Source organism: Cryptomeria japonica, chromosome 2 (genome assembly GCF_030272615.1).
Source record: "Cryptomeria japonica chromosome 2, Sugi_1.0, whole genome shotgun sequence".
NCBI classification, from domain to species: Eukaryota; Viridiplantae; Streptophyta; class Pinopsida; order Cupressales; family Cupressaceae; genus Cryptomeria; species Cryptomeria japonica.
The window spans coordinates 389,137,028-389,164,134 of NC_081406.1; the positions used below are offsets into that span (position 1 = coordinate 389,137,028).

Sequence of the window (27,107 nt, forward strand, 5' to 3'; positions counted from 1 at the left end):
GTTTCACTTTCATTTTCCTCAAGACTCCCTCTAAAGCTTAGGAGTAGGGTCTTCATCTATGCTAGGGGTAGGGATATAGACTTCAGGTTCTATTGAGCTTTGGGCTCTTTTGAAGGCTAAGTCTTCTTCAAAGATTACTTCCCTACTTAGTTCAATATTCTTCTGACCAGGTATATAGATTCTGTAGGCCTTGGAGGTTTCACTATATCCTACAAGTATTCCCCTTTTTCCAGAAGGCTCTAATTTTAATCTTTTCTCCTTAGGTACATGAATATAGATAGGGCATCCAAATATCCTAAGGTGACTGATATCTGGTTTTGATTTAGTAAAGACTTCCTCAGGGGTTTTATCTTCAAGATGAGAGTGAGGACATCTGTTTTGAATATATACAACAGTGCTAGTTGCTTCTGCCCAAAGATTGACATTTAGATTTTGATCAAGAATCATAGCTTTGGCAGCTTCTACAATTGTCCTATTTTTCCTCTCAGCTACCCCATTTTGTTGAGGATTACAAGGTATTGTTAACTCCCTCTTAATCCTTGAATTTTTACAAAAATCTTTAAATAATTCTGATGTGTATTCCCCCCCATTATCAGTTCTTAAAGTTTTAATTTTATTTTCTGAGTAGTTCTCTGTTAATGATTTGAACTTTTTAAACCTATTGAGGATCTCTTCTGATTCTTTACACTTCAGAAAGTAGATCCAAGTTTTCCTAGAGTAGTCATCAATAAATATTACATAATACAAAAATCCCCCTAAAGAAGGTACGGACATAGGTCCACATACATCAGAATGAACTAACTCTAAAATTTTATTTGTTTTCCTAGTACTATTTTGAAAAACACTCTTAGCATTTTTACCTAGGGCACATCCTTTGCATGCCCCTAAATGATATTGCTTTAACTTAGGTAGGCCTGTGACAAGGTTTCCCATTGATGATAAAGTTCTAAAATTCAGGTTACCTAGTCTTCTATGCCAGACTTCATTAGCATCAGTAGTTTCACGGATTAGGGCTAAGTTGGGCTTTGTGCACAACTCATACAAGTAGCCTTGTCTTTGACCAATGGTTTTAGCTTTCTTGATGGATGAATTCTTTGGCCAACCCAACACTCTGTTGTCCATGAAGGTCACTCTGTATCCATTATCCTCTAGTGTTGATATGGAGACTAGGTTTCGCTTGATGCCTGGGACATATAGTACTCCTTTAAGTTGTAATGATATGCCTGACTTGAGTTTAATGGTGCAGGTTCCAACTCCTCTGACTGGATGTGTGGAGTCATCTCCGATAGTCACTTCCTCATCATTCCCCTCTATCATGGAGTCTAGCATTTCTTTGAATCCTGTAATGTGTCTGGATGAGCCACTGTCGATCACCCAAGAGTTAACCTTTTTTGATGCTTGGTTTGTAAGTGCTGAATAGAGTACATACTTCTCGGAGTCATCTTCCCTTTTTGATTTTCCTGTTTTGGCAAATGTGGCTTGTTGTTTGGCTCTTTTTGAGCATTTGACAACATAGTGCGCAAATTTGTCACATCTGTAACATTGAATCTGTGAAAGGTCTTTCTTGAAGGTGTTCTTTCCATGACGACCTTTTCTCTTCCTAAATTGTTTCTGCTTGCTTTTCTTGTTTGAGTTTGTATTTAGAACTTGAAGGTCTTCATCTATATTCTTTTGTTTGATCTCTTTCTTATTTAACCTTGATTCTTCTTGGAGACAGTCTACCTTTAGCCTATCAAATTTTGGAAATTCATCCCTTGCACGAATGCCTTGAACGAATGTTTCCCATATACTAGGCAACCCATCTAGAGCAATGAGTGTTAATTCTTTGCTTTGGATCTCACATCCAAGAGTTGCTAGTTCATCGCTTAGGGCTGATATTCACATGAAGTAGGCATTGACTGATTCTCCTTTGATCATGGCTATGCGATTTATTTCTCTTTTTAAGGCCAAGGTTCTACTAGCATTGGATATCTCAAATGCATCTTCAAGTGCTTTGAACATGTAGGCCGTTTCATGTTTCCTTATGATGGGCATAATATTATTTCTCACCCCATCAACTATGATTTTGATGGCCTTTTCATTTCCCTCTCTCCAAGTTGTTTTGTCAGGTTCAGTCTCAGGTTCTGCAGTTTCAGTTTTTACAAATGATTCGACTTTATTTTCTTTTAGAATCATCTGAATTCTGAACTTCCATGCTGAGAAGTCATCACCTCCTCCGAGTCTATCTTCAAATCTGATAGCGCTAGCCATTAGAAGAAATGTGATGTTGAATATATGCTTGTTTTGAATTTTCCACAAAATTGAACAGCCTCATGTTCGATTTAACTATAGCTCTGATACCATGTAAATGTTATACAATTTTCAATTCAAGATGCAAGTTATATTCAAGGTTATCTTTTCTTCCAAAATATGTGTTATATCTTTAATATGATAAATTTGATTATCGTCTTGTATGTTGCAGATGAGAGGAGTATTTATCGATTTCAATATCCTTCTCACAAATACCGATTGATATATATATGTAAGCAAGGAGGATCAATCAATGCCTTGACCGGTCATGTCTATTAGACATGACCGGTCAAGACATTACTTGATCGCACCTTTTGAGTTACCGTAGTATTTACCAATTGGTGTATATCACTTAACAAACCACCCGATACTTAATTGGCGTGTCTATCATATGCAAGACAACCGATACTAATCGGTATGTATTAGTTAAGTCCGATAACAATTATTGTTTCACAGTTAGTATATTAACCGATATTAATGGGAGTGCATTTGTTAAGCCCGATAACAATATGTTAACCGATATTAATCGGTATTCTGTGCTAACCGATGATTATCAGTAGTTAAGCATTAATCGAACTTTGCAAGAATATATAAATTGAAGAATGATCATCAAATGAAGGAACAATAGCTTGAAGTCTTCATCATAGTTTATCGATAGGATAGATGATTTAATGAGAGACTTCATTTATCTCTCATTCAATCATTTATCTTACCGAGGCTATCATGCATTAACAGTCTCTACATCTGATTTGTCTTTAAGTGCAATTACCATAGGTTTGCCTTTTTGTTCCTGATGGCTAGTGTTATATATTCTATAAAAGGTGATTAGCCCTTTGGGAATTTTATTCCCTTTTAACTGAATACACCAAAGAAACGGGACTCGGACTTGGTAAGGCCGACTCGGACTTGGACTTGGAACTCGGCGTCAGACTTGGCTCCAGACTCGGCTCGACTCGGGAAAGTGAAAAACTCAAGAAATTTAGAGATTTTTAAAGATTTAAAACTTGTTTCAGACACCCTTTATTGAATACACCTTAAAGACACAAAAACATCATTAAACTCGGCTCATTTGATTACATACACAAGTATACATCAATCACATAAGCATAAACACAAATTGTAGCTGAAGAAAATAACAAACATAGATATATAAATATTGTCAAATGTATACAATATTACAAAACTCATGGAATAAAAAATCCATGTCATCATATGATCATCATCAAATGTTTCATACAAATACCAAAGGTAAATAGTAAATACTAAATACAACTACAAGTGTACAAGCCTATGGCTCAGAGGGCCGTGCACCCTCTCGCCCTGGCCCCCTGCGAAGGCGTTTAAAGTAGGTCCTGGATGATTCAGCTGCCATAGTCGCTCCCCGTGACACCATGTCATGCTCACCAACATCAGGAACGGCTGTGTCATGCTCACCAACATTAGTAACAGCTGTGTCACTCTGAGTCTCAGTATTTCCTGTCTTTGCTCGTGCTCTCTGCTCCTCCTCTGCCATGGCTACAGCCTCAGCCTCTATATCTACCTGGTCGATCCAATCAATGTTGTCATATAGCTGCAGGAGTCCCAGGAGCTGTCTGATTCTCATTGGCCCACTCTGCTTCAAGATCAACCTCATCTAGAATGATAGGAGACATGTCAACTATTGCATTCGTTCTCATTCTCAAGCGGAGATTGTAGTGAACAAAGACGAGATCATTCATCTTCTCCATAGATAATCTACTGCGCCTCTTGGAGTGTATGTGCTCAAACATACTCCAATTGCACTCACAACCTGATGCCCTGCATGGTTGGCTCAAGATGCGAATGGCCAACTTCTGAATATTTGGTGTCTCTAGGCCAAAAACGTTCCACCAATTATCTGAGTTTGAAATGAGAAAAATAAATAAAATCAGCCTCACTCATGAACTCATTTAACAAGTTACAATATAGTATTGAATAAAACTAAAATTAAGCCTTGCGATTTATTTTTACCTGGCATCATAGTTGTCCTACTGTCTTTGGCGACAGGATGAGAGAAGGTCTCCCCTTGTGCATTTGAGAACATCTGTAGCTCTCGAAAAAGGTCTATTTGAGAAGTACCAGAAGGTCCCATCTTCTCCATGATTGCATATAGCCCATTAAGGACCTCCACATCAGCCTTGAAAGAAGGGATAAAACGGAATGCCAGATTCAGAAAATAGGCTGCCGCATGGATGGGCCTATGAAGCTGATGATGCCATCTCCTATCGATGATCTCCCAAATGGGACCATACTTGCTCTCATCTGGTCCATAGACGAATCTGATGGCCTCCTTCGCCCTATCCATGCCCTCATATATATAGCCCATTGCAGGCTTATTTCCATCCGGAACTCGCAACAAAACCACCAAGGGCTTAACAAACTGCAAAATTGAAAATATTGTGTAATTTAGAAAAATGAGCAAATAAGAGAATACATATAATAAGTTATAAAACATGAAGTTAAATTGTAGAATTTATAAAAAAATTACCTTCACTATCTCATCACAAGGGACCCAAAAGCCTTGCTCATAAAAAATGCAGTCTGCCATATCTATCCCTACAGGGGTGGTAGCATAGGATGAGGAAGACCACTCCTCACCAACAATCATACGTCTCAAGGTAGTCTTAGACCTAAGCATGGACTGCAATGTGAGGAAGTTTGGGGCAAATCTTGTGATTCCTGGATGAGCTAACTCCTTCTGCTCTGTGTATTGTCTCATAAGAGCCAACACCCATGAATGATTATATACAAATTTGCAGACATTTCTTGCCCTTTCTACACATCTCTTGACCCATGGGATTTTTCCAATATCCTCCAACATGAGGTCAATGCAATGAGCAGCACATGGAGTCCAAACTATAGATGGGTGCCTCTCCATCAATAGTCTACCTGCAGCAACATAATTTGTTGCATTGTAAATTGTAATTAATGGAGGAACAAACTACAAGATAGTAATTAATTTGCAAACAAAAATAGTTTGTAATCAAAAGTTTACCCGCAACAACATAATTTGCTGCATTGTCGGTCACCACCTGTACCACGTTCTCCTCACCCACATCTTCAATCACCTCCTCTATCTGCTCACATAGGTAGGTGGCATTCTTGCAATGGGCGGAGGCATCAATGGACTTGATGAAAATGGTGCCCCCTGAAATAAAAAAATAAAGCTAGGTCAATGATCATTCAATAAACCATTAGATAAAAAATAAAAAATTAAAGACTATATGAAACTAAAATTAATTAATCACCTGCGGAAGAAACAAGAAAATTAAGGAGAGTTCTATTTCTCCTATCCATCCAACCATTAGTCATGATGGTGCTACCTTTAGCGCTCCATATCTGGCGTTGTTCATCTAAATCCTTTTTCACATCATCCACCATTTGAGACAAAATGGGTCCCCTCAAATCACTCTCACTAGGGGCTTTGAACCCCGCCCCGCATATGGTAATGGCATCAACCATTTGTTGCCAATAAGGAGACTTGTTGCAAAGAAACTGAATGAGATAAGTTAAGTATAAAAATTCAATGAGATAAGTTAAGTATAAAAATTAAAACAATCAAAGTTATCAAACATAAAAGTTAGTAAAACATTCACCTGGCTACAAAGAATGGAATACAGCTGTAGCTCCAAAACCTGCCAACTGCCATTTTAGCAGCATCATGGACCTCCTTGTTCCAACCCATGCCCTCAAGCGACGGTTGGGACCCAGGAGTAGTGCGAGGCACAAAGAAGGAATCCATCCTAGATTTACGAATCCTAGGTCCAATGGTAACATTCCCACTACAACTACTAGTGGTAGGAGCATAAGAAGTGGCGGTGGCACTGCCACTTATAGAAGCAGAAGCAGAAACGGAAGCACCAGCAGTAGCAAACTGAGTGGGACGATATGGAGGTAAGGAAGAAGGGCCTCCAACACAACCTAACTGTGTCCCTCTTCCTAAAACTGTCTCTCTCCCAATGGCCGCTTGATCCTCCTTTTGTTTCTTTTTCCTTTCAATCTCCTCAACCATTACATAACAATCACGTACGGCCTTAGGGACTGCTTTTAGGCATGGTTCGGCATCATGTCCATGCAGACCAGCAATATGGTATTTCAGCCTATATATACCTCCATGGAATATTGTTTTGCAAAACATACATTTTGTTTGCCCCTTTCCTTGCCCTGGAATATCCTCATGATATTTCCAAGCAGGGTCCTTTCTAATGGGGGGTCTAGAAGCTGAAGTAGACATTTTAGGATAGTTTTGTGAAACTTGAAGTTGAGGCAAATTGAAATAATAAAGTGAAGTTTGCTGCAATAAAACATTACAAATACAAAATAAAATTAATACATATTACATACATTCAAAAAAACTAAAGTAGGGTTTGTCAAACCCTACTTAAAAAAAAAAGAAATTTACAAACCCTACATAGTACAACACTACAACTACATACTACATGCTACATACACACATATAAAAGATTTTGAAAGAAGATGTAAAACTTTCAAAATAAATGGATACAAAATGGAATTTTTGCATACAAGAAACAAACTAATCTTAAAAAAAACAACCGTACCTCTTACAACAAGCTTGAAACGAGCTGCAAAGTCTTCCTATCCAACTCTTGATGCACCAAATCGAAACACAATGCAGCTCCAATGTGACAAATTGAAGAAAACTTGAGCTTCCTCCTCGCTGGTTTTTCTTCTATGCACCCTTGTTTTTCTTCCCAACTCACTTTACTCCTCCTTTTTTTGCAAGTGAATGAAATGAAAGTCACTTTTAGGGATAGAAGATAATTAACATAAAAAAACGGACTTAAAAAAACTTTGCAAATTAATTTTTTTTTGTGTTTTTTAGTTGGCTTGACGCCGACTGAGTCCGGGGCTCGGGGCTCGGGACTCACCGAGTTTGGCGAGTTTGGGCCAAACTTGCCAACTCGGCGAGTCTGGCGATTTTACTCGCCAGACTTGGACGGGTCCGAGTCCGAGCCCTTGGGACTCGCCAGGCCTGACTCGTACTCGGACTCACCGAGTTTGGGCAAGTCCTGTTTCTCTGGAATACACTGATCTCCACAGGTACTTTCAGTTTGTACCTTCAACTCTAGCAAATATAGCCTAATGTTAAAGGATGTTGTAGATCTGTTGATCATTTTCAAATACTTGCCAGTGAGTTGGTTTATTTGGTATTGATGGTCTAACTGTGACCTTGATTTGGTCTTGGTTTGTCAAAAGGTCCTTTGGTGGGCAGAGCTGTGAGCCGACAATTGCCATTTTATTAGCTTCATTGTGCATTTTCCTTTCAACAGTCTGAATATTGAATGTATCAAAAGATGTCGACAAATTTTAAATTCTGTCTGTTAGCTCTTAGCAGAAGGATCTTTGTAGAGCAGATAGATCTGACCCGCCCAATGATAAGCTCAGTATCTCCATACACTTATATATTCATAATACCTTTTTTTGTCCAGCAATCTAGGGTACTAGTGCAATAGTTCATACTCTGCTACATTTTTGATGTGATTGAATTGTAGCCTATATGAATACAAGGACTTATCTTCTTTGTGAGACTATAGGGCAATGCATGCCCTGACACCATACTTGACAGTAGGTTTCACTTTAGAAATTGCAATAGAGCTTCCATAGATGGCATACTCGCCGAAAACTCGGCGAGTGACAAAAACTCGCCGAGTTTTTGGACCTGGCGAGTAGTAATGACTTCTACTCGCCAGGAAAATTTGCCGAGTTTTTGGCGAGTTTTTGCCAAAAACCGCGTTAGCATAACAGCTGAAAATGGCAAAAAAATACATGCATTTTTTGTTTTTCGATATGGTTTTGGGCTGAGAAGGGGGAAACTCACTTGGAAGGGCCACGCTGAGAGCCCAATATGCCCTCAAGTAATCGCCGAGTTTTTTGGTCTGTCCGTCAGGATTCATATATGGAATATAACATTTAAGTATAAGTGATACTTTAAGTTATATTCCATATATATTGTCAGGATGTTTGAGAGTGGTTTTGGACCTCCAGGAGTTATAATGCAAAATCTAGTTTTTGGAGGATTCTTCAATTTTCCAAACTTAGTCAAATTTCAGGATCCTTTAGCGATGCCCCTTGACCCCAACTTGGGGGCGCTGCCCCCAAACCCCCGTCGAAAAATATAGGGGGAAACTGCGCTGATGGAAGTAGGGAAAATTTAACCTCCGAGTCTGATTAGGCTCCATAGAACAACATAATTAGCATTGAAGAAATCCTGGTATTATACATTTTAGAGTTGGAAGTTTGAAACTATGAGTATGAATGATGAAATTTCAAATATGATGAAAGTTTGAAACTAGTTTTAGCTAGAGCTGGGAAGAGGAAGTTGTATTTACTTTTGGTTTTACAAAAACTATTTACTATTTTGCTTCCAGCCATCAGCATTTCTCATGAGGATGCGATTTTGTAGACACTTTGCATTTAAATATATCTAGAATCAGCTTGTTTCTTTTGTGTTATCATTGATTGACTCATTGGATGCATCTTCTCATTAAATTTTGCAAAAAAAATGCATTTTTTATTAAAATTAACCGTGTTTATACGTTGCCGAGTTTTTCGCCGAGTTTTTCCCGAGTTTTTTTCTCAGGGGCTTGGCGTGTCGAGCCGAGTCGCGAGTAGTTCAACTATGCTTGACACCATCAAAGAAGAATTTCCAGATTATTTGTGATGGATCCTCCTTTCCTTTGGCAATACTAGGAATGAAATGTCGTCAAAGAGTGAATCAACAACCTACTCCATAAAGCTCAAGATCAGTAATATCTATAATTCTTTCATCTTACTTTTGGTTAGAATAATCCCACAATTTCTCCAATGTCACCATATAATAAACATTAGGCTGCTCATAAGGCTTAACATGACTTCCATGTTTGGTTTGAAAAATATTATTCAGATTCACGCATCATAATCTATGCTACCTGCATTTTTCTGTCTGGTCTTATAAATCTTTAAATGAACTGCCATCTCCAATTTCATACATATAACTCTCTTGTTCATTAATGATCTAATTTGGCTCTTGGAAATTTCATTGCCACTAATTTAGTCCTTCAAAGTCCAAAGAGTTAGTTCCCCTTGTTCCAACTTCTTTGGTCTTTGATACTCGTATGCACTTTCTAGCAAGATGGAGCCTTCTTAATTTGTCAGCTCTTTTATGAACATTAAATACAACTAGATTGAAGAATACGTGTTGTTCTTAGTTATCTGCAAGCCATGAGAAATGCCTGGACTGTTTTATGGGATAATTTTTTGTGATGTGTATATACTATATATTATTAATCTGTTCACATTTTCTCTTTCAAACAATGATTCTTTGCAAACTTTTGTTCTGTGTCATGTAAAATTCAAAAAATTGAAACTTAGAGAAGGTTATAATTCTGAAGGTAACTCTGATATATAGGAACTGTTTTCTATTTTCTCCCACTTTGGTTAACTAGCAAGGACACTTCAAGGCTGTTTCTTATTAAAAGATTTTGTTCAAAAAAATATCTGCTGTTATCCCTTAAAAAAATGTGTTTTAAGCACATCATAGCATACAAAGCATTCTAAATCAAGTCTGATTATTTTCTATAACAGCTATTGAAGGTATCAATTGCTGCTTTATGTTTTTAATTAGTTCTACCCAGACGACCATGCATTGAAATGGACCAAAATGCATGTTTTGGGGAGCATTGTAAGATACATTCCTGTCAAAAAGTTTGACAGAATATTCTTTGTCATTGCAGTAAATTTTTTGTATAAACATAAATCAAGGGACAACAATGTGCAATTGTATTTATGGGGGAGTACCTGGATTGGGCCCTTAGTGTTGTCTTTTCTTGATGCTGTAGGTTATTGGATTGAGCAACGTTCCAATTGCTGGTGATGAGTTTGAGACTGTCAACTCTCTTGACATTGCTCGTGAAAGGGCAGAGCAATCTGCTCTGAAGTTAAGAGATGAACGGCTTTGTGCACAGCCTGGTGAGGCACAAGTCACTCTTTCTTCCCTTGGTATTGCTATCACAGATGGCAAAGGAATTGGTTCGAACAGGCATCAGTTGAATATTATTTTAAAAGTTGATGTCCAGGTATGTGTTATTTGTGTTCCTTACATGTAGTTGGTGGGATGTATAGGTTGAGTGTGTGTTGATTAAATCATATGCATAGGGCTTTTGTCAAGGTCTTTTACAAAATACTTTTTACCACACAGATGTTTTATGGTACATCTACCATAACCTGTACACTAAAATCTTTAGAGTATCTGTGACAGGGATCAGTGGCCGCTATCAGGGATGCCCTAGAAACACTTCCACAAGACACTGTTAATCTACGATTTCTAATGCAGGCAGTTGGGGATATAAGTATCAGTGATGTCAACCTGGCTTCTGCTAGTGAAGCCATTGTTGTAGGCTTCAATGTACGAGTCCTTGCAGCTGCCCAGGCACAAGCAGAAAACCAAAGTGTTGAAATTCGCATGTATAAAGTGGTCTATGAACTTGTTGATGACATGCGGAAGGCAATGGAGGGACTTCTAAAACCAGTTGAGGTGAAGGATTACTCTGAAACGCTTGTACTTTTCTACTGATGAATTCCTCTCTTTGGTGGTTGCAATAAAGTGGAATTAGATTGCAATGTTTTCTAGGCTACTCACATCCATGATATCATCTATAATGTATAGGAGCAAGTGCCAATTGGTTCTGCAGAAGTAAGAGCTGTCTTCAACAATGGAAGTGGGCATGCTGCTGGTTGTATGGTGACAGAAGGTAAAGTAGTCAAAGGTTGTGGTGTTAGGGTTGTTCGCAATGGTAAAGTTGTCCATACAGGCACACTGGATTCATTGAGACGGGTGAAAGAGGTTGTCAAAGAGGTAACTGAATTTTTTATTAATTTCAAGTTGGCTTTTGAAGTTCACACATTTTTTATGTATTGTTAAAGCACTAAACTAGATTAGTTCTGGTTTAAAATCATTGAACCTTAAAGAGGCTTGTTTTTTGTTTTAAATTACTTGATGCATCTTTTATTGATCTTTATTGAGGCAGTGTGATTTATGTTATGGGTACTCTTCTGGGATCTGATAAACCAGCAGCTGTCAGTTGTAGAGATTTTCCAGTTAGATTGGCATTTTGTAAATGGCCTTGAGAGGTTCTGTATGTATCCATCCATACTGTTTAGCTACAATTGTAGTCTTCTGCTTCCTTATTAACATACATTAACCATGATTACCATTAAATGTGGGGAATGTCAAGCACTGCTTTACATGCTAATACAAAAGTCTACTGGCTTACATGTCTTCATCAATTCAACCATAAATTCCCTTTCCCTGGAGCTTGCTTGAATAAAAAAGGAAAGGTAGTCAATGATATGAGATGAGAGGGAGAACATCATAGGGTGCTTTATTGCCATTGACAGAGGCATGGTTTCTCTCTTAAACCTGTGGGTGGTTTTACCCTTCACGAGGGTTATCAATTCAAGTCCAGAGAAGGATAGAAAGAGACATGTTGTGAGTACCCTGTTGCTTTCAATTTACAAAATCAAGCAGATTTAGATAGAGGTAAATGCGAAGGGGAAATGTAAAAGGGTATGTTGCTTTTGGCCAAAGTCATGTGAGAAACTCCATTATCTCTTACTGGTTTCTGTGATCCAAATTGAGTTCTTAGGGTCCTTCTTCATCCTCTTGATCCAACCCCTTTTATGAAAGCAACTGAAAGGAAGTGCTTAAATTTCAGATAAAGGTATGAGAGAAATCTAGTTTTCCATATGCAGATGGTATAATATTAAGGTCAGATACTGCTTATTCCCAAATCCACTTGCATTGAGGTACTGTTATGCACATTTTACTTCCAAAGATAAGAAATTCAGTTTAGAGCATGAGAGCATTACATTACAAAACTTGTGATAAATCTTGTGTAATTGCGACCCCCACATTTGCCATGCTGTTTCTGGAAATTTTCAAAAAGTATTTCTGAAATGTATTAATTTTTTTATGTATACCTATCCTTGTTTTGGCCCATTTTCCTCTTAGGGGTACACAAATTAAAGCACCATGGGGCTGCCTCTAATGGCTGTGTTCCTTGATGGATACACTTTCTATTTTAGGACCAGCCTTTCAGTTTTTATATAAATCCTCTTAGGTGAAGTTTATATTGTAAGAAGAATCCCACAGGTTGGACATAGAAGATTTTAACTTGTGTCATAGCTTTTATAAGCACTTCCACAAACCAATAGCCCTCCAACCAAGGACTTTAAATAAAACTTAAAAAATAACATACTCTTCTTTTATAATTGGACTTTACTTTTTAATGTCCAATGCTTATTCCTAATATCTATGCACTATATTTGACATGAAATAACGAAAGTAGGATTTTCGCTTCCAGATGGAACACAAAGTTGGATTATCCGAAGGATCCCAAAATGGCTGAATCTCTCAGAGATTATGCCCATTGGACACTTCCCTCGTCTGGATGGGTCAAAGTCAATTTGATGGGGCGGCCAAAGGAAATCTAGGGCCAGCTGGGTGTGGGGGAGTGATTAGAGATGAAAGTGGTAGGTTGTTAGCAGCGGTAGCACTACCCTTGGGATGTTAGACAAACCACCTTGCTGAAGTTGTGGCTGCCTACCATGGGTTATTGTTGGCTAAAAAAATTAATGCTAATTCAGTTTGGCTGGAAGGGGACTCATAACATTATCCAATGTCTAATGGGGAAACATAAACCCTCATGGAATATAAAATGTTGGATTGAGAAAGCTAGGGATTTATTAAAAACATTCCAAAACCTTAATTTTTTTCATGCTTATCGCGAAGCCAATGACTTGGCTGACCACTTTGCTAACCTGGGAGTTAGTGGTAATGATGAAAAAGAATGGGGGCTAGGGGATAGTCTATAGGCCGAAATTAAGGCCTTAATGCTATATGATTTGGTCTAGGAAAGACAGGCTTTAAATGATCACATAATGCTTTATTCCGATGGCTCACATTTTAATCATTAAATGTGTCATTCTTGCATTACTTCTGGATGGGTCACACGCTTTTTGGGTATTTTGTGGCCTGCTCTAGAATTACCCTATCCTACTCACTACTGCCATTGCTGATTTCATGGGAGGAGAAAGGAAAAGGGTGGAACCCTTGAACTGTGAAGAGCTCAAGAAGAATAAAACAATATGGCGTATCCTGGATCGTGGCTGTCTCACCCCCTTTATTGAAAGATTGCACGACGCCCATGCAAATGTCACGAAGAAATTCACCAAGGGTTGGAAGGATGGAAAAATTGAAATTGAGGGCAAAAGGGTTGAAATTGAGGGCAAAAGGGTTGAAATTGATGAGAGGCTCATTGCTGAGGTCACTGGCCTGTCAATGGAAGGAGCGAAGTTCTACATAGATAGGAAAATGTCTAATGTTGCAGTCAAGAAATACCCTAGAAATGAGGAGAGGGCAAAGCTTGCAAAAGTCGACAAAAGCAGCTACGACACGAGTAACATTAAATCTATATGGCACTTTGTTCTTGTGGTTTTAATGAAATATGTTACCCTTGATGGTAGATTCACTAGGGCCTATGGGCATCATTTTGTTTTGCTCAATCACTTTAGGCACAAAGAGAAAATCTCTTTTCCCTTCTTCTTGATGGCGTCCATTAATGTCAGTGTTAAGGACCATAGAAAAAACAAGAAATCCCCTGTCCTGCATGGTGGGCTGCTCTTCCTCATCCATGAACATATAAAAACCTTGCCCTCTCCTTCAACTAGGGTTCCTGATGGCTCTAGCGAATCTTACGAAGAGGACCATGTTAGTCTTTCCTCGGATGAAGAAGAATGGAAAACTGATATGGAAGAATCTGAATCTGGGTTTGTGTCTTCTTTGAACATTGGCCACCAAGCTAAACGCGACAGAGCCTCCCCTGTTTATACTTCAAATTTCGATTCTCAACCCTCCCACTATTCACTCCATGATAAGTCTGTCTAGGCCCCGCCCAGGAGTGAAAGAACCCCCTTCTCGAAGGATCTCAACGTCAACTCTCCTCATCTCAACTTGGAAAGGTAGAACCCTGATGATGTTTTGTCCTTGACCTGTGATGCTGTTGTAGACAACTTCAGGATGTTTAAATGGGCTTTCCATGAAATTAAGGATATAAATGTGAAAATTCGGGCAATTAGCAGTAAACAAGATTCTCAAGCTACAGAACACTGGATGGTTGATCAAAGAAAGTCAATTGTGGACTCTATGCAAAAGACTGTGGGAACGGTAAGTGATATGAAGAAAGACTATGACTGCAGGATTACCTTTCTGCTGTCTCTTTCGTTGTTTTTGGCTTTTTTGCTGGTTTTTTGCTGTCTTTGGGCTGCTGTGGTAACGGTATATCTCAATGCATCTTTTTGATGTAGTTCTTTGTTAAAGGGTTTTGGGTCCCTTCAAAACCTGTTTGTTCTGTAATAAAAAATAAACGCAAGATTTTTTCAATCTTTATAAATATTATGAGTATTTTGTTTCCCAAGTTTTTATTGAGTTGTTCTTGTTTTAAACCTGGGTAATTGAAATTCATTTACGCTTTTGCCATTCTGTGTCAATGCCGTGTAAATGGAATGCTACTATGGTTTAAGAATGATTACTGATCATAATGAAAAGTAGATTGCTCTACAATTTCAACAGTGGCAGATCATTATGTCAGGCAACACATTTATGAGGTTGGAAATTTTGATTTGTTTGGGAGGTCAAAAAAATGGAAATCTGGATGTTTTTTGTAAAGTTTATATGGGAATTGAAAATCCCAGATCTAATCAAACAAATCTAGCCTGTCTAAATAATCCTGAATTGGTCAGAATTGAACCAAATCTCCTCGGATTTGGTAACCATGTCAGGCTGACAGGCAGTGCCACCACACATTTGTAATTGTTCCAGATCAAACAGTTCACTATCTACTAGACAGGCCACCACACAGTGCAAGGCTTGAGGTGAAGTACCACTTCTCCAAGGTTCTCCAATATCCAATTTCTTGACAGTCTCAGTCCTCAATTTAGAACATTAAATGTCATTAGATGTCAACTCAAGGGCTTATAGTCAGGGATTTCCAGTCTCACAAAGAGTTGTGTTGTCCCATTTGAATCATTCCCTAAGGGATGTACCAATGGAACCCCCTCAATGCCTATGGCAGTCCCAACCAACCTTTAGAGAGAAGTCAACCATGAACCCTGTTCGAAGGGGCTTAAAACACAATCCAAAGTGTAGTTGGCATAAAATGCCTATGGTTATATTCATTGTTCCATGGAAACGCGTTTCCCCCCCCTAGGCCCAAGTCCCTTGTCTTGGAAACCTGACCCTGAAACTTTTTCCCTTTGTCCCCTCGTCCCCAAAGCTCGTCCCCTCGTCTCCCCGTCCCCAACGGTCGTGGAACAATGGTTATATTTGATAATATTTGTCATCTGACAATGTATTAATTAATTGTATTAAGTGGGTTGTCACTCTCGGGTAGTTAGGTGTCGGTTGGTTGACGGTTGTGTACCTCTCGACAACCGTCGAGTCCTTTTAAATATGTTGTGTTCCGCCAAGTAAAGTAGTACGGTATTGTCGGATCTGTTGTAATCCTTGGCCGACCATCCTTGGTCTTCTTCTCTGTAATAGTTGTATGTGCAAATAAATATATATTTTACTGCCATGTCTGGTATGCATTGTTATGTACATTATTATTTTTTGTATTTAATTTACCAGTTGTAGCGGTAAACTTTTGGCACTGTTGCCGATTCGAATTCCGGAGATCAATATGGCGATAGGCGGTAGGCACTAATGGGCCGACCATTCGATCAACAGTTGATCATTACTGACAGTGATACACACGAAGAAGTGTCTGAGGTGGAAGCGCGATAGAATCAATTGACAAAGGACTTGGTAGACCTCTAGGAGGTTTCCGTCACGCAGTATATGCAGAGGGAGGCTTAGGAGAGAGCCGTTCCTGAAGGCACGGTACGTGGTGAACTCACGGTCAACAAACCTATCTTTGATCTTCTCGGGAGCCTTCCGAGGCTGTTGGCACAAAATTTAATTGAACCCCAAGACCGACGAGAAGAAACCAACCGTGAACGTTGTGGGCAACAAATCCTACAATGGTACGAAGAACGGAGTCGTAGGGAAGAGGAAGAGGGATACGAGCAGACGCTGTACCCCCAACAATTAATGCCCCTATGTCCCAATAAAGACCGACGGTGTATAGGTACCGATGGAGAGATAGGCAAGAGTCGGAGTGTGAGTCAGAGCCATAGTCAGGAGAGACAAAAACCGTGTACGTGGAACTAGTTGGTAGAGGTTGCGAGCAACCTACCACTGTCGGACGTAGCGGAGGAAGATGTCGCCGACCAGGCCGCTCACTCGACGTCAAGCGAAGAAACCAGAACTCAGTCTGAGAGCAATCCGACCGTGACGAAGAGGTCGCACAGGGCCTGCAGGGTGAGGTCGCCAAACTCTTTGAAAGTAATCTTTATAGGATTGGGAGCTTGTCTCTCGTGGAATAGTAAAAAATAGGAGGGCCAGAGCTAAAAACCCCAGGAACGAGGGATTATAGGAGTGAGGGTGACCAAGGTGTGGAGGACAGAGGGGGATGCGGAGAAAGCTTGTGTACGGTGCGAAACAGTCCAATCTGGTCGAATGCATACGGTACCTTCCAGGCAACATATAACACCTTCCAAGCGGCACATAACACTTCCCAGACGGGATAGAGTACCTCCCAGGTTAAAGCAATGTCACACAACCAGAACACCCCAGAGAGACAAAAGCTTCCAAGATTCATGGGAGATGGGTCAGAGGACCTCGTACGACATTGCAAGACATGCATTACCATTTGGGAGGCGAACGACCAAGATTACTGGTTGAAGGCGCTCCTGGCCACCCTTCGAGGGATTGCAATTGACTGGTATACGGAGCTTGATGCCCAACATAAAACATAATGGAACAATTTGAAGAGGGCCTTCTAGGAGGAATTCAAACTCCTGCGTGATGACAATGAAATTGTGGCTGAGATTTACAATACCAAACAAGGAAAAAGTGAAAGTGTCCGGGCTTATAACTGAAGGTTGGAGGAACTATTGAACAAAATGGAGAAATAGCCGACAGATGGCCTGAAGAAAAGATGGTTTGTCGAGGGGCTGGTACTGTCCCTCAGGCGGAAGATGAAGGTGGTCCCTCCGCCGTCATATGATGAGGCTTATAACAGAGCGATGGACATTGAAAGTGAGAGTAAAACATCGAAGGGGAAATGAAGGGCAAGTGATGATGACAGTACGAGTAGAGGTAGCGACGATGAGTCCAAAACTGTACAAGTTCTCCGGAAGGAGATGCTGCAGATGATGGAGTTGAGGGCTGATAAGGAGAGTGGTAGGGACGACAAAGAACTTTGGTGCACCGACTGCAAGGCAGAAGGGCATACAAAGGGAACATGTTCGAGGAAAGCTTTTTGTGACATCTGTCAGGTACTAGGCCATTCCACTAAGGAATGCCCATACAATTAAAAAACACAGAGCACACAAGTTCTCTACACTCAAGGCGAGCAAGCTACTCCACCAGCCACACCACCTAAACAACCAACAAACTCGGAGGCTTCACCAGGGGGATATCGCAATCATCGGCACGGGAACAACCGTTCCAATAATAACATGCCAAGGAGCAAAATTCAGTACAATGTAAAGGGGCGACCCATGATCCAATGTTGGAAATGTAATGAGTGTGGCCACTTTGCCCGAGAATGTCAGAGTGGGAACAATGGTGGAGGTTTGTTGTGCAAATGGTGTGGTCCTGGAAACCATGAGGACACTGATTGCCCGAAATAGAAGGGCATAATTATGTCGGACGTGAAGGAGCCAGATGAGGAGGTACTGGCAATCACAAGATTGCAGAGCAAGAAGGCGGTGTACCCCGATCCCCATACGGAGGAGAGACTTCGGGAAGCTAAAGCTGACGTAGAACAGGCGATGGCGGAGGAACGAAGGGCCTCACACAATACTGCTAGTACCCCACTTAGGTCAGAGTCCGAGAAAACTATCATCAAACAGATGTTGCAAACCATCGTACCTGTATGGATGTCTGACCTTCTGCAGATGATGCCTCAACTGAAGATGGTTGTTACAAACATAGTCGGTGACAACATTGCCAACAAGGAACATCGTCAGTTGGCAGTAAAACCATTTGGCACAAAACCCGTGGCAACAACAAAATTACCCGATACATCTGCTATAGACCCCATGCTGCTCACCGTATGTATTGGTCGGAAGCCGGCCATGGTTGAGATGGAGATAATGGGACAAAAGTTGATGAACACCATTGTTGACGACGACTCCAGAGTGAACGTGTTGCCGGAGGAGACATGGAGGGGTCTGGGCAAACCAATTCTCTTGCCACCAACATTCCAGCTTGTAGGTGCCGACCAACATGGTATCAAACCCTTGGAAACACTTATGGCACAAAAAGTTGTTATCGACACCCAACATTTCTTCCTTGACTTCATCGTCATTCCACTAGAGAAAAAGGCCTATGATGCCCTCCTTGGAAGAGGTTGGCTGATCATGGCGAAGACAAATCATAACTGGAAGAAGAACACACTCTCCATCAAGAGTGAAGGGCATAAATATGTGATTGACTTGAGGAACCAGGCAGTGAGTGAAGAATTGGCATCCTCCGACTTAGAGTTTGAGGGTGGAGAGTTAGGTATGAATGAAGGGAGAAAGGACATGGAACCCAACAATGAAGGGTTGCTCGAGTTGGAACACTGCTCTGACGATGAGATGAGCTCCCTCAACAGACTCTTTCATTGGCAGATGGAGGATTATGAGGTTTTCCACCCGGGCTATAATATGTTGGAAATTAGGGAGATCGAAGAGGTTGGCGAAGATACGGAAGAAGTCCCTGTGGCCGAGGGAGTGATATGGGAGGATACCCCTACGGTTGATGGAGTGGTACGGGAGAATGCCTCTATGGGCAAGGGAGTGGTACGACAGGTCACCACTACGACTGAGGGAGTGGTACGTCAGATTACTCTTGCGGCCAAGGGAGTGGTATGGCAATTCACCACTACGGTTGAGGGAGTGGTAAGACATATTACCCCTACGACCGAGGGACTGGTATGACATGTAGCTGAGGGAGTGGTACATCATGTCACCACTACGACCAAGGGAGTAGTACAATACGCTACCCTGAAGGAGCTTGCTGTAACAGAAGCAGAGAGAGTGGTACGAGACATCCCCACGGCCCAGGAGGAGGTTGTCGTGACAGAAGAAGAGGAACCGCGCACGGCTGAAGGGGAAGTTCAGACACAACAGAGAGAATTACTGACACTTGGTAGAATTATAGCCAAGGCCAAATTTGTAGCTGCAAAGTTGTACCCTTCTGCCCACTTGGTACCCACAGAATCACTTAGACTGGCGATGCTTCTCGGAAAAACCACTCTCGTGGGCATACTATTTCAGAATGTGCTTGAAGGACCTACGCAAACAACGTAGGTACATGTGCCGAAAGTGGCCCTGACAATTGAAGGGGTGGTACGGAAGGGAACACCTACGACCGAAGGTGTAGTACATGAGAAGACCCCTACGGATGGCGGGGTGGTACGGGATGGAGCTCCTATGGTTGAAGGTATGGTACGTGAGAAAACACCTATGATCGAAGGTATGGTACGTGAGGCAACACCTATGGCCGAAGGTATGGTACGTGAGAAAACACCTATGGTTGAAGGTATGGTACTTGAGAAAACACCTACGGCCGAAGGTATGGTACGTGGAGAGACACCTACGGCCGAAAGTATGGTATAGAAGGAAACACCTATGGCTGAAGGTGTTGCCAAAGGTGTGGCATGTGGAAAGACCCCTATAGACGACAAGGTGGTACAGGAGGAAACACCTACAGCCGAAGGCATGATGACACCTACAGCCGAAGGCATGGTCACACCTACGGTTGAAGGTATGGTAAGCGTAGCGACACCTATGGATGGCAAGAGGAAACCCCTACGACCGAAGGGATGGTATAGGAGCTAGCCACATTCGACAAAACTATAGAGTGATTTAGTGGAGTCAAACCCATACGGACAGGGGAGCCAAGAACGTACGGGCCCATACAAGCTTGCGGAAGAGGTCGTGCATATCTGTATGGGGCTAGGGAAGCCACGAAGAAGGTAAGGGACAAAAGTCGTACACCTCTGTATGGAAACATTTTGGCCTTAGAAAACAAAGACATCAAGGGCATCCGTACACATCCATATGGGAAACAAGGTCGAGCCGAAGAAGACAGCCGTATGAACCCGTACGGACATAAGACATTAGCCATTGCAGGCCACCATATGAGAAACAGACAAAATCGCCATACAAATCTGTACGAAATCATCAGGTGACTTTGGTGGAAATCCGTACGGAACAACAGTATGGATTCATACTAGGGAAGCTGGGCATGTGTTGGAAAGAAGCACCGTACGAAAACATATAGACAAGTTGTGTTCAAGGGGTTTAGATGGAATCTGTACGGAATTGTATAAAATCCGTACGGACTTGGAAGGTGAGTTTGAAGGAATCCGTACAGAATTGGTTGCGGAAGGAAATCTGTACGGTGACAGATGCAGGCATTTGAATGGAACCGTAGAGGCACATAGGTGTGCAGGCCGTACGTGTGATGTTTAGACCACAATGGGTATCAAGCCGTACATGGTCAGGCCGTACGAGAAGGATAAAAAAGTAGGTGGTGGGAGTGAAATCTGGATTTTTTGGCTTCATCGAAAATGTTTTTGGTGTCTCAAAAAATCACAAAAATCATGTGCGCCATGGAGTTTCGTGTGGTTCTAAAGGTTGTAATTTGGTGTTGGCCCGAGACCCCACGAGGGGCGCTGCCCCTCGACCCCACTGGAGGCGCTGCCCCCAAACCCCCGTTGGTGGCGTTGCCCCCAAACCCCCATTTGATTTGGCAGGTACATTACAAGTTGGGGTTGTCCAGTCCAAGTCAATGTCTATCATTAGTCTTCCCGAATATTACTTGATGTTTGCTTGTCGTCTGGAAGACGACTTTTTCTTTTGGGGGGGATAATGTAGTTGGCATAAAATGCCTATGGTTATATCTGATAATATTTGTCATCCGGCAATGTATTAATTAAATTTATTAAGGGGGTTGTCACTCTCGGGCAGTTAGGTGTCGGTTGGTTGACTGTTGTGTACTTCTCGGCAACCGTCGGGTCCTTTTAAATATGTTGTGTACTGCCAAGTAAAGTAGTACGGTATTGTTGGATCTGTTGTAATCCTTGGCCGACCATCCCTGGTTTTCTTCTCTGTAATAATTGCTTGTGCGAATAAAGATATATTTTACGGCCGTGTCTGGTTTGCATTTTTATGTACATTATTATTTTCTGTATTTAATTTACCAGTTGTAGCGGTAAACACAGAGCTCAAAAAAACTGCAGGTTTCATAAGAGTCTCTATCCATTATGGGGTTCGGTGTTTTGTAGACAATTTGGATATAGATACTACATCCAAAACAAAGTACTGCCTAAAACAACGTACTACCTATACTGTCCCTTTATCACATCAAAAAAAAAGTACTATCTATTACTGTCACTTTGGCACAATCTTGGTATCATGTAACCATATGGAGTTCTAACCTTCCAATGATCACTGCACATGGATGATAGGCTACACAATAGCAAACAAGATGACCAACCAGCACTGCATTATTGATCTAAGTTACAGGTGCCACATGATTCTGAATAAAGACAATAACGGCTCTACCCAGTTAGGAAATGAATTCCAAATGGCATGGCAAACAAAGATAACTTTATGAAAATCAAGACAGTAGCATCCACAATATCATCATGATGAAAGAAACATCAGAGCCATATTATCGATATTTCCACAGAAAACGTTTCCCCAGTCCAAAAATCAACATGAATGAGTAAGCAGGAGAATGGGCAAGGCCAACTTGATAAGTATAAGCTCAAGATATTAACATCCAGAAGCCCATGCAAGCTTTCTTATCCAGTTCTTTAAAATTCCACAAAACTGAAAGAGCTCTACCCAAAATTGTGGGTTACCTTTGACTATAGCATACGGGTGTTTTAGATAGAATGCCCATTCCCCAAGAAAAGAAGGGTGGGCAAATTTAGTCCAGCACCCTTTCATCCACTTACACTCCTAGGATCATGCTGTAGCTCTTCAATCAGGGGGAAGTGGCTGCAGGATCCTGCAACCCTGTGAGGGGAGGCCAGAGTGCTTGTCATGCCCTACACCTCCAACTCCTTTGGCATCTGAACCTACAAGAGAGAGACAGAACCCAGAACATGCCAGTTATGGGCTTAAACCCTAGCATCGTTAACCACTATCTCCAAAATCCACTCCATAACCTTAAAAATGTAGTTACAATGAAAATCTCCTTTAATAATTTAAAGGTTCACTTGACACAACTAGGTCATGCCCAACACCCTCTTCTCCACTTACACCCCTCCCAGGAATATGCTGTATCCCTTCAATCAGAGACAGAGGCTCTGGGATCCTGTAAGGCTGTAAGGAGAGGCCAGAGTGGTACCAACTCTTTTGGCATCCAAAGCTACAAGAGAGAGACAAAACCTAAAATGTGCTGGTCAGGGGTTTAAACCCATTGTCAATCAATGTCTCGAAAACCCACTACGTAACCTTCAAAATGTACTCACAATGAAAGCCTGTTTTGATAATTGAAAGGTTGACTTGACATAATAGGTCATGCCTACCACTTTGTCCTCCACTTACACTCCTCGTAGGATTGTGCTGTAGCTCTTCAATCAGATGAAGGGGCCGCAGAATCCTGCGGGCCTGTAAAGGAGGCCAGAGTGGCAGCCATGTCTTAGTTCTAATTCATTTGGCATCCTAAGCTACAAGAGACAGAACCCAAAACATGCAAGTCAGGGGCTTACACCCCAGCATCATCAACCGATGTCTCCAAACCCTCTCCAAACCCAATCCATTACCTTCAGAACATAGTCACAATGAAAACCCCCTTTTAAGCTTTAATAATTGAAAGGTTGACTTGAGATTTGACACAGCTAGTTCATCATCATGTTCCTAGCACACTATCCTACAATTTTAAGGTTGTGTTGGCCAAGCTAATTACTAGATCATTTTAGTGTTAATTGACCATCCAATCCATACACTCGGTAACTGTAATGTCCCCTACTAGGAGGCTGCCAATTCCTGTAACTTAATAAGAGTTCTTATCTGATCTGATTGATGATCATGTCACTGGATGCTTTTGACTCCTTTCCTTTTTATCTCTCAATGTGAGGGAGAGGTCACACCTCTTCATTATGGATGCCCTTTGGCAATAGACAGACCCTTTCACCATTAGCACCCTTTCGAAAGAGTGCAACTCTTCATTACTTCTTCCCTTTGAAAGGGACGCAACCTTTCACAATCAGATCTGCACTTCTTATTTAAATCAGGTTTGCACTTCTGATTCCCAAATTACCCTTCTCAAAATGAGGTTCTCTTCTCCGTTTTATATCCCATGTTTGAGGGAGTCACAACTTTTTCTTCCAGGTCTCTTGACCATTCATTAACTTAATTAAATTTTAATATTGTTTAATTATATTATTTTATATTTCAATTTTAATTTTATTTTTATTCTTTTCTATTTTAATATTATTATTATTTATTATTAAAATCTATTCCAAAGTGGGGACATTACAGTAACCTAGAAGCCGAGATCAAGCATTGTCTCCAAAACCCATTCCATAACCTTAAGAATGTACTCATAATGGAAGCCTCTTTTAATACTTAAAGGTTGAATTGACACATCTAGGTCATGTCTTGCACCTTGTCCTCCATTTACTCCTAAGATTTGCTTCTGTAATAATTAAGATGCTAAACTTCTTTAAACTACGATCTTCCACAAACAAGCAGTGGAGATTTCAATCTACAGCAATAACATCCTGGAGCAAACATATACCCAAAGTGACAACATACGATATAGGTTATTATTCCATTCACTGCATTATGTGATAATATTGGAAAGTGATCTACACTGCTATTTAGAGTCATCTTTGATAATGCATAGTGGAAGAAGATGCTTTGGATGGGAAGCTGAATCTTCAGAACACAAGCACTGCAAACGCCAAATAGTTGCAGTATATGTTAATGCATTAGTAGCTTCTGCAAGGTAAGATTTTCCTAACTCATTAATCTCCTCTATTCTGTTTTGTTTTACTCATCTATGCTATTAGATTATCTGAACTGAATATGTTTATCAGACTGTAACTTTGATCTTGATTATGATAATGGATAAAGATGGATTAGATCGACGACCTCCTTAACTATGTTTAGCGTCGATCTAATGCTATCGGGCTGATAACCCGATAGCATATTAATGTCGATTCATTTATGAATCGGGATTAATATACTATCGGGGTATTAACCCGATAGCATATAATGCTATTAGTTATTGTTATTGTTTACTTAGACACCGATTCATTATCGGGTGTGCTTATATCATAATCTGCTTAGACACCGATTCATTATTGGGTGTGCTTATATCATAATCTGCTTTGACACCGATTCATTATCGGGTGTGTTTATATCATACTCTGCCTTGACACCGATTCATTATCGGGTGTGTTTATATCGAACTATTAACATATGCAAATGACACCGAACTGTTATGATAAACACCGAAGTGAATCGGTAGATAGTCACGACCAAGTGACATCTTGGTCAAGGTTCCACTTGATCGTGACTGCCTTGATATATATACATCATTCAAAAGAAAAGGAATGACATTGAAATCGATACATGTTCATCCTTCAGACCTGCAGAAAAGAAATACGATAATATCATTGTCATAGTAATAATACCAAATAAGAAATACACTATCTAGCATATAACTTGTTCATTAAATTGAAATTGCAATAACATTTACATGGTATTAGAGCCAGGTTGATCGAACTTGAGGCTATTCAATTTCGTGAAACAAATTTAAGAACAAATTTATATACTACATCACATTTCTCCAATGGCCAGCGCTATCAGATTCGAAGACAGACTCGGAGGTGGCGATGATTTTTCAGCCTGGAAATTCAGAATTCAAATGATCTTAAAGGAGAACAAAGTGGATTCATTTGTTCAAACTAAAAATGACCAACCCGAAAATGAACTTGACAAAACAGCATGGATTGAGGGAAATGAAAAGGCAATAAAAATAATAGTTGATGGGGTGAGAAACAACATAATGCCCATCATAAGAAAACATCAGACAGCCTATAAAATGTTCAAAGCACTTGAAAGCACATTTGAGATATCAAATGCAAGTCGAACTCTAGCATTAAAACGAGAAATAAATCACATCACCATGATCAAGGGGGAGACAATCAACGCCTACTTTATGCGGATATCAGTTCTAAGAGATGAACTAGCAACTCTGGACTACGAGATCCAAAGCGAAGAGTTAACACTCATTGCTCTAGATGGGTTGCCTAGTGGATGGAGCACATTCGTCCAAGGCATCAGTGCAAGGTCCAAATATCCTAAGTTTGAAAGACTAAGGGATGATTGTCTCCAAGAAGAATCAAGATTGAACAAGATGGGAATGAAACATAAGAATATAGATGAAGATCTACAAGTCCTAAACACTAACTCCACCAAGCAAAACAAGAAAAGACAGTTTAGAAAGAGAAAAGGTTGTCAAGGCAAGAATACTTCAAAGAAGGACTTATCCCACATTCAATGTTACAGATGTGATCAATTCGGACACTATGTTGCAAAGTGCCCGGAAAGAACCAAGAAACATGCTACATTTGCCAAAGCAGGAAAGACTAAAGGGGAAGATGACTCCGAAAAATACGTATTCTACTCAGCACTCATAAGCCAAGCTTCTAACAAAATCAACTCATGGGTGATTGACAGTGGTTCATCCAGGCACATCACTGGGTTTAGAGAAGTACTTGACTCCATGACAAAGGAGAGTAATGAGGACGTAACCGTCGGAGATGACTCCACACATCCAGTCAGAGGAATAGGAACTTGCACCATCAAATTGAAGACAGGCATATCCTTGCGGCTTGAAGGAGTACTATATGTCCCCGGCATCAAAAGGTATCTAGTCTCTATATCGGCACTGGAAGATAACGGATACAAAGTGACATTCATGGACAACGGAGTATTGGCCTGGCCAAAGAACTCTTCCATCAAGAAGGCAAAGACCATTGGATAGAGACGGGGCTATTTGTATGAGTTGTGCACAGAACCCAACCTAGCCCTAATCCATGAAGCCACTAATGCAAATGAAGTTTGGCATAGAAGATTAGGCCATCTGAATTTTAGGGCTTTATCTTCAATGGGAAACCTTGTCACAGGCCTACCCAAGTTAAAGCAAGATCATTCAGGGGCATGCAAAGGATGTGGCTTAGGTAAAAATACCAAAGGTACATTCCAAAATAGTACTAGGAAAACTAGTAAGATTCTAGAGTTAGTTCATTCTGATGTATGCGGACCTATGTCCGTATCCTCTCTAGGGGGATTCTTGTATTATGTAATATTTGTTGATGATTACTCTAGGAAGACTTGGATCTACTTTCCGAAAAGTAAAGAATCAGAAGAGATCCTCTCTAGGTTTAAAGAATTTAAATCACTAACTGAAAACCACTCAAAAAACAAAGTTAAAACCCTAAGAACCGACAATGGGGGAGAATACACATCAGATTCGTTTAAAGAATTTTGTAGAGATAATGGGATAAAGAGGGAGCTCACTATACCTTATAACCCTCAACAAAATGGGGTAGCTGAAAGGAAAAATAGGACTATAGTCGAAGCTGCCAAGGCCATGATTCTAGATCAAAACTTTAACACAA

The 27,107-nt window shown here is 40.6% G+C and overlaps 1 protein-coding gene across 1 annotated transcript in view; it reads left to right on the forward strand.

Moving 5' to 3' along the window:
- LOC131026860 (translation initiation factor IF-2, chloroplastic) overlaps positions 1-27,107 on the forward strand; it is a 119,921-nt gene that overhangs the window by 58,462 nt on the left and 34,352 nt on the right. The window contains exons 10-12 of the mRNA XM_057956868.2: positions 10,146-10,382; positions 10,565-10,840; positions 10,973-11,161. Coding sequence (XP_057812851.1) covers positions 10,146-10,382; positions 10,565-10,840; positions 10,973-11,161 — 702 coding nt within the window. The remainder of the gene's footprint in view (positions 1-10,145; positions 10,383-10,564; positions 10,841-10,972; positions 11,162-27,107) is intronic.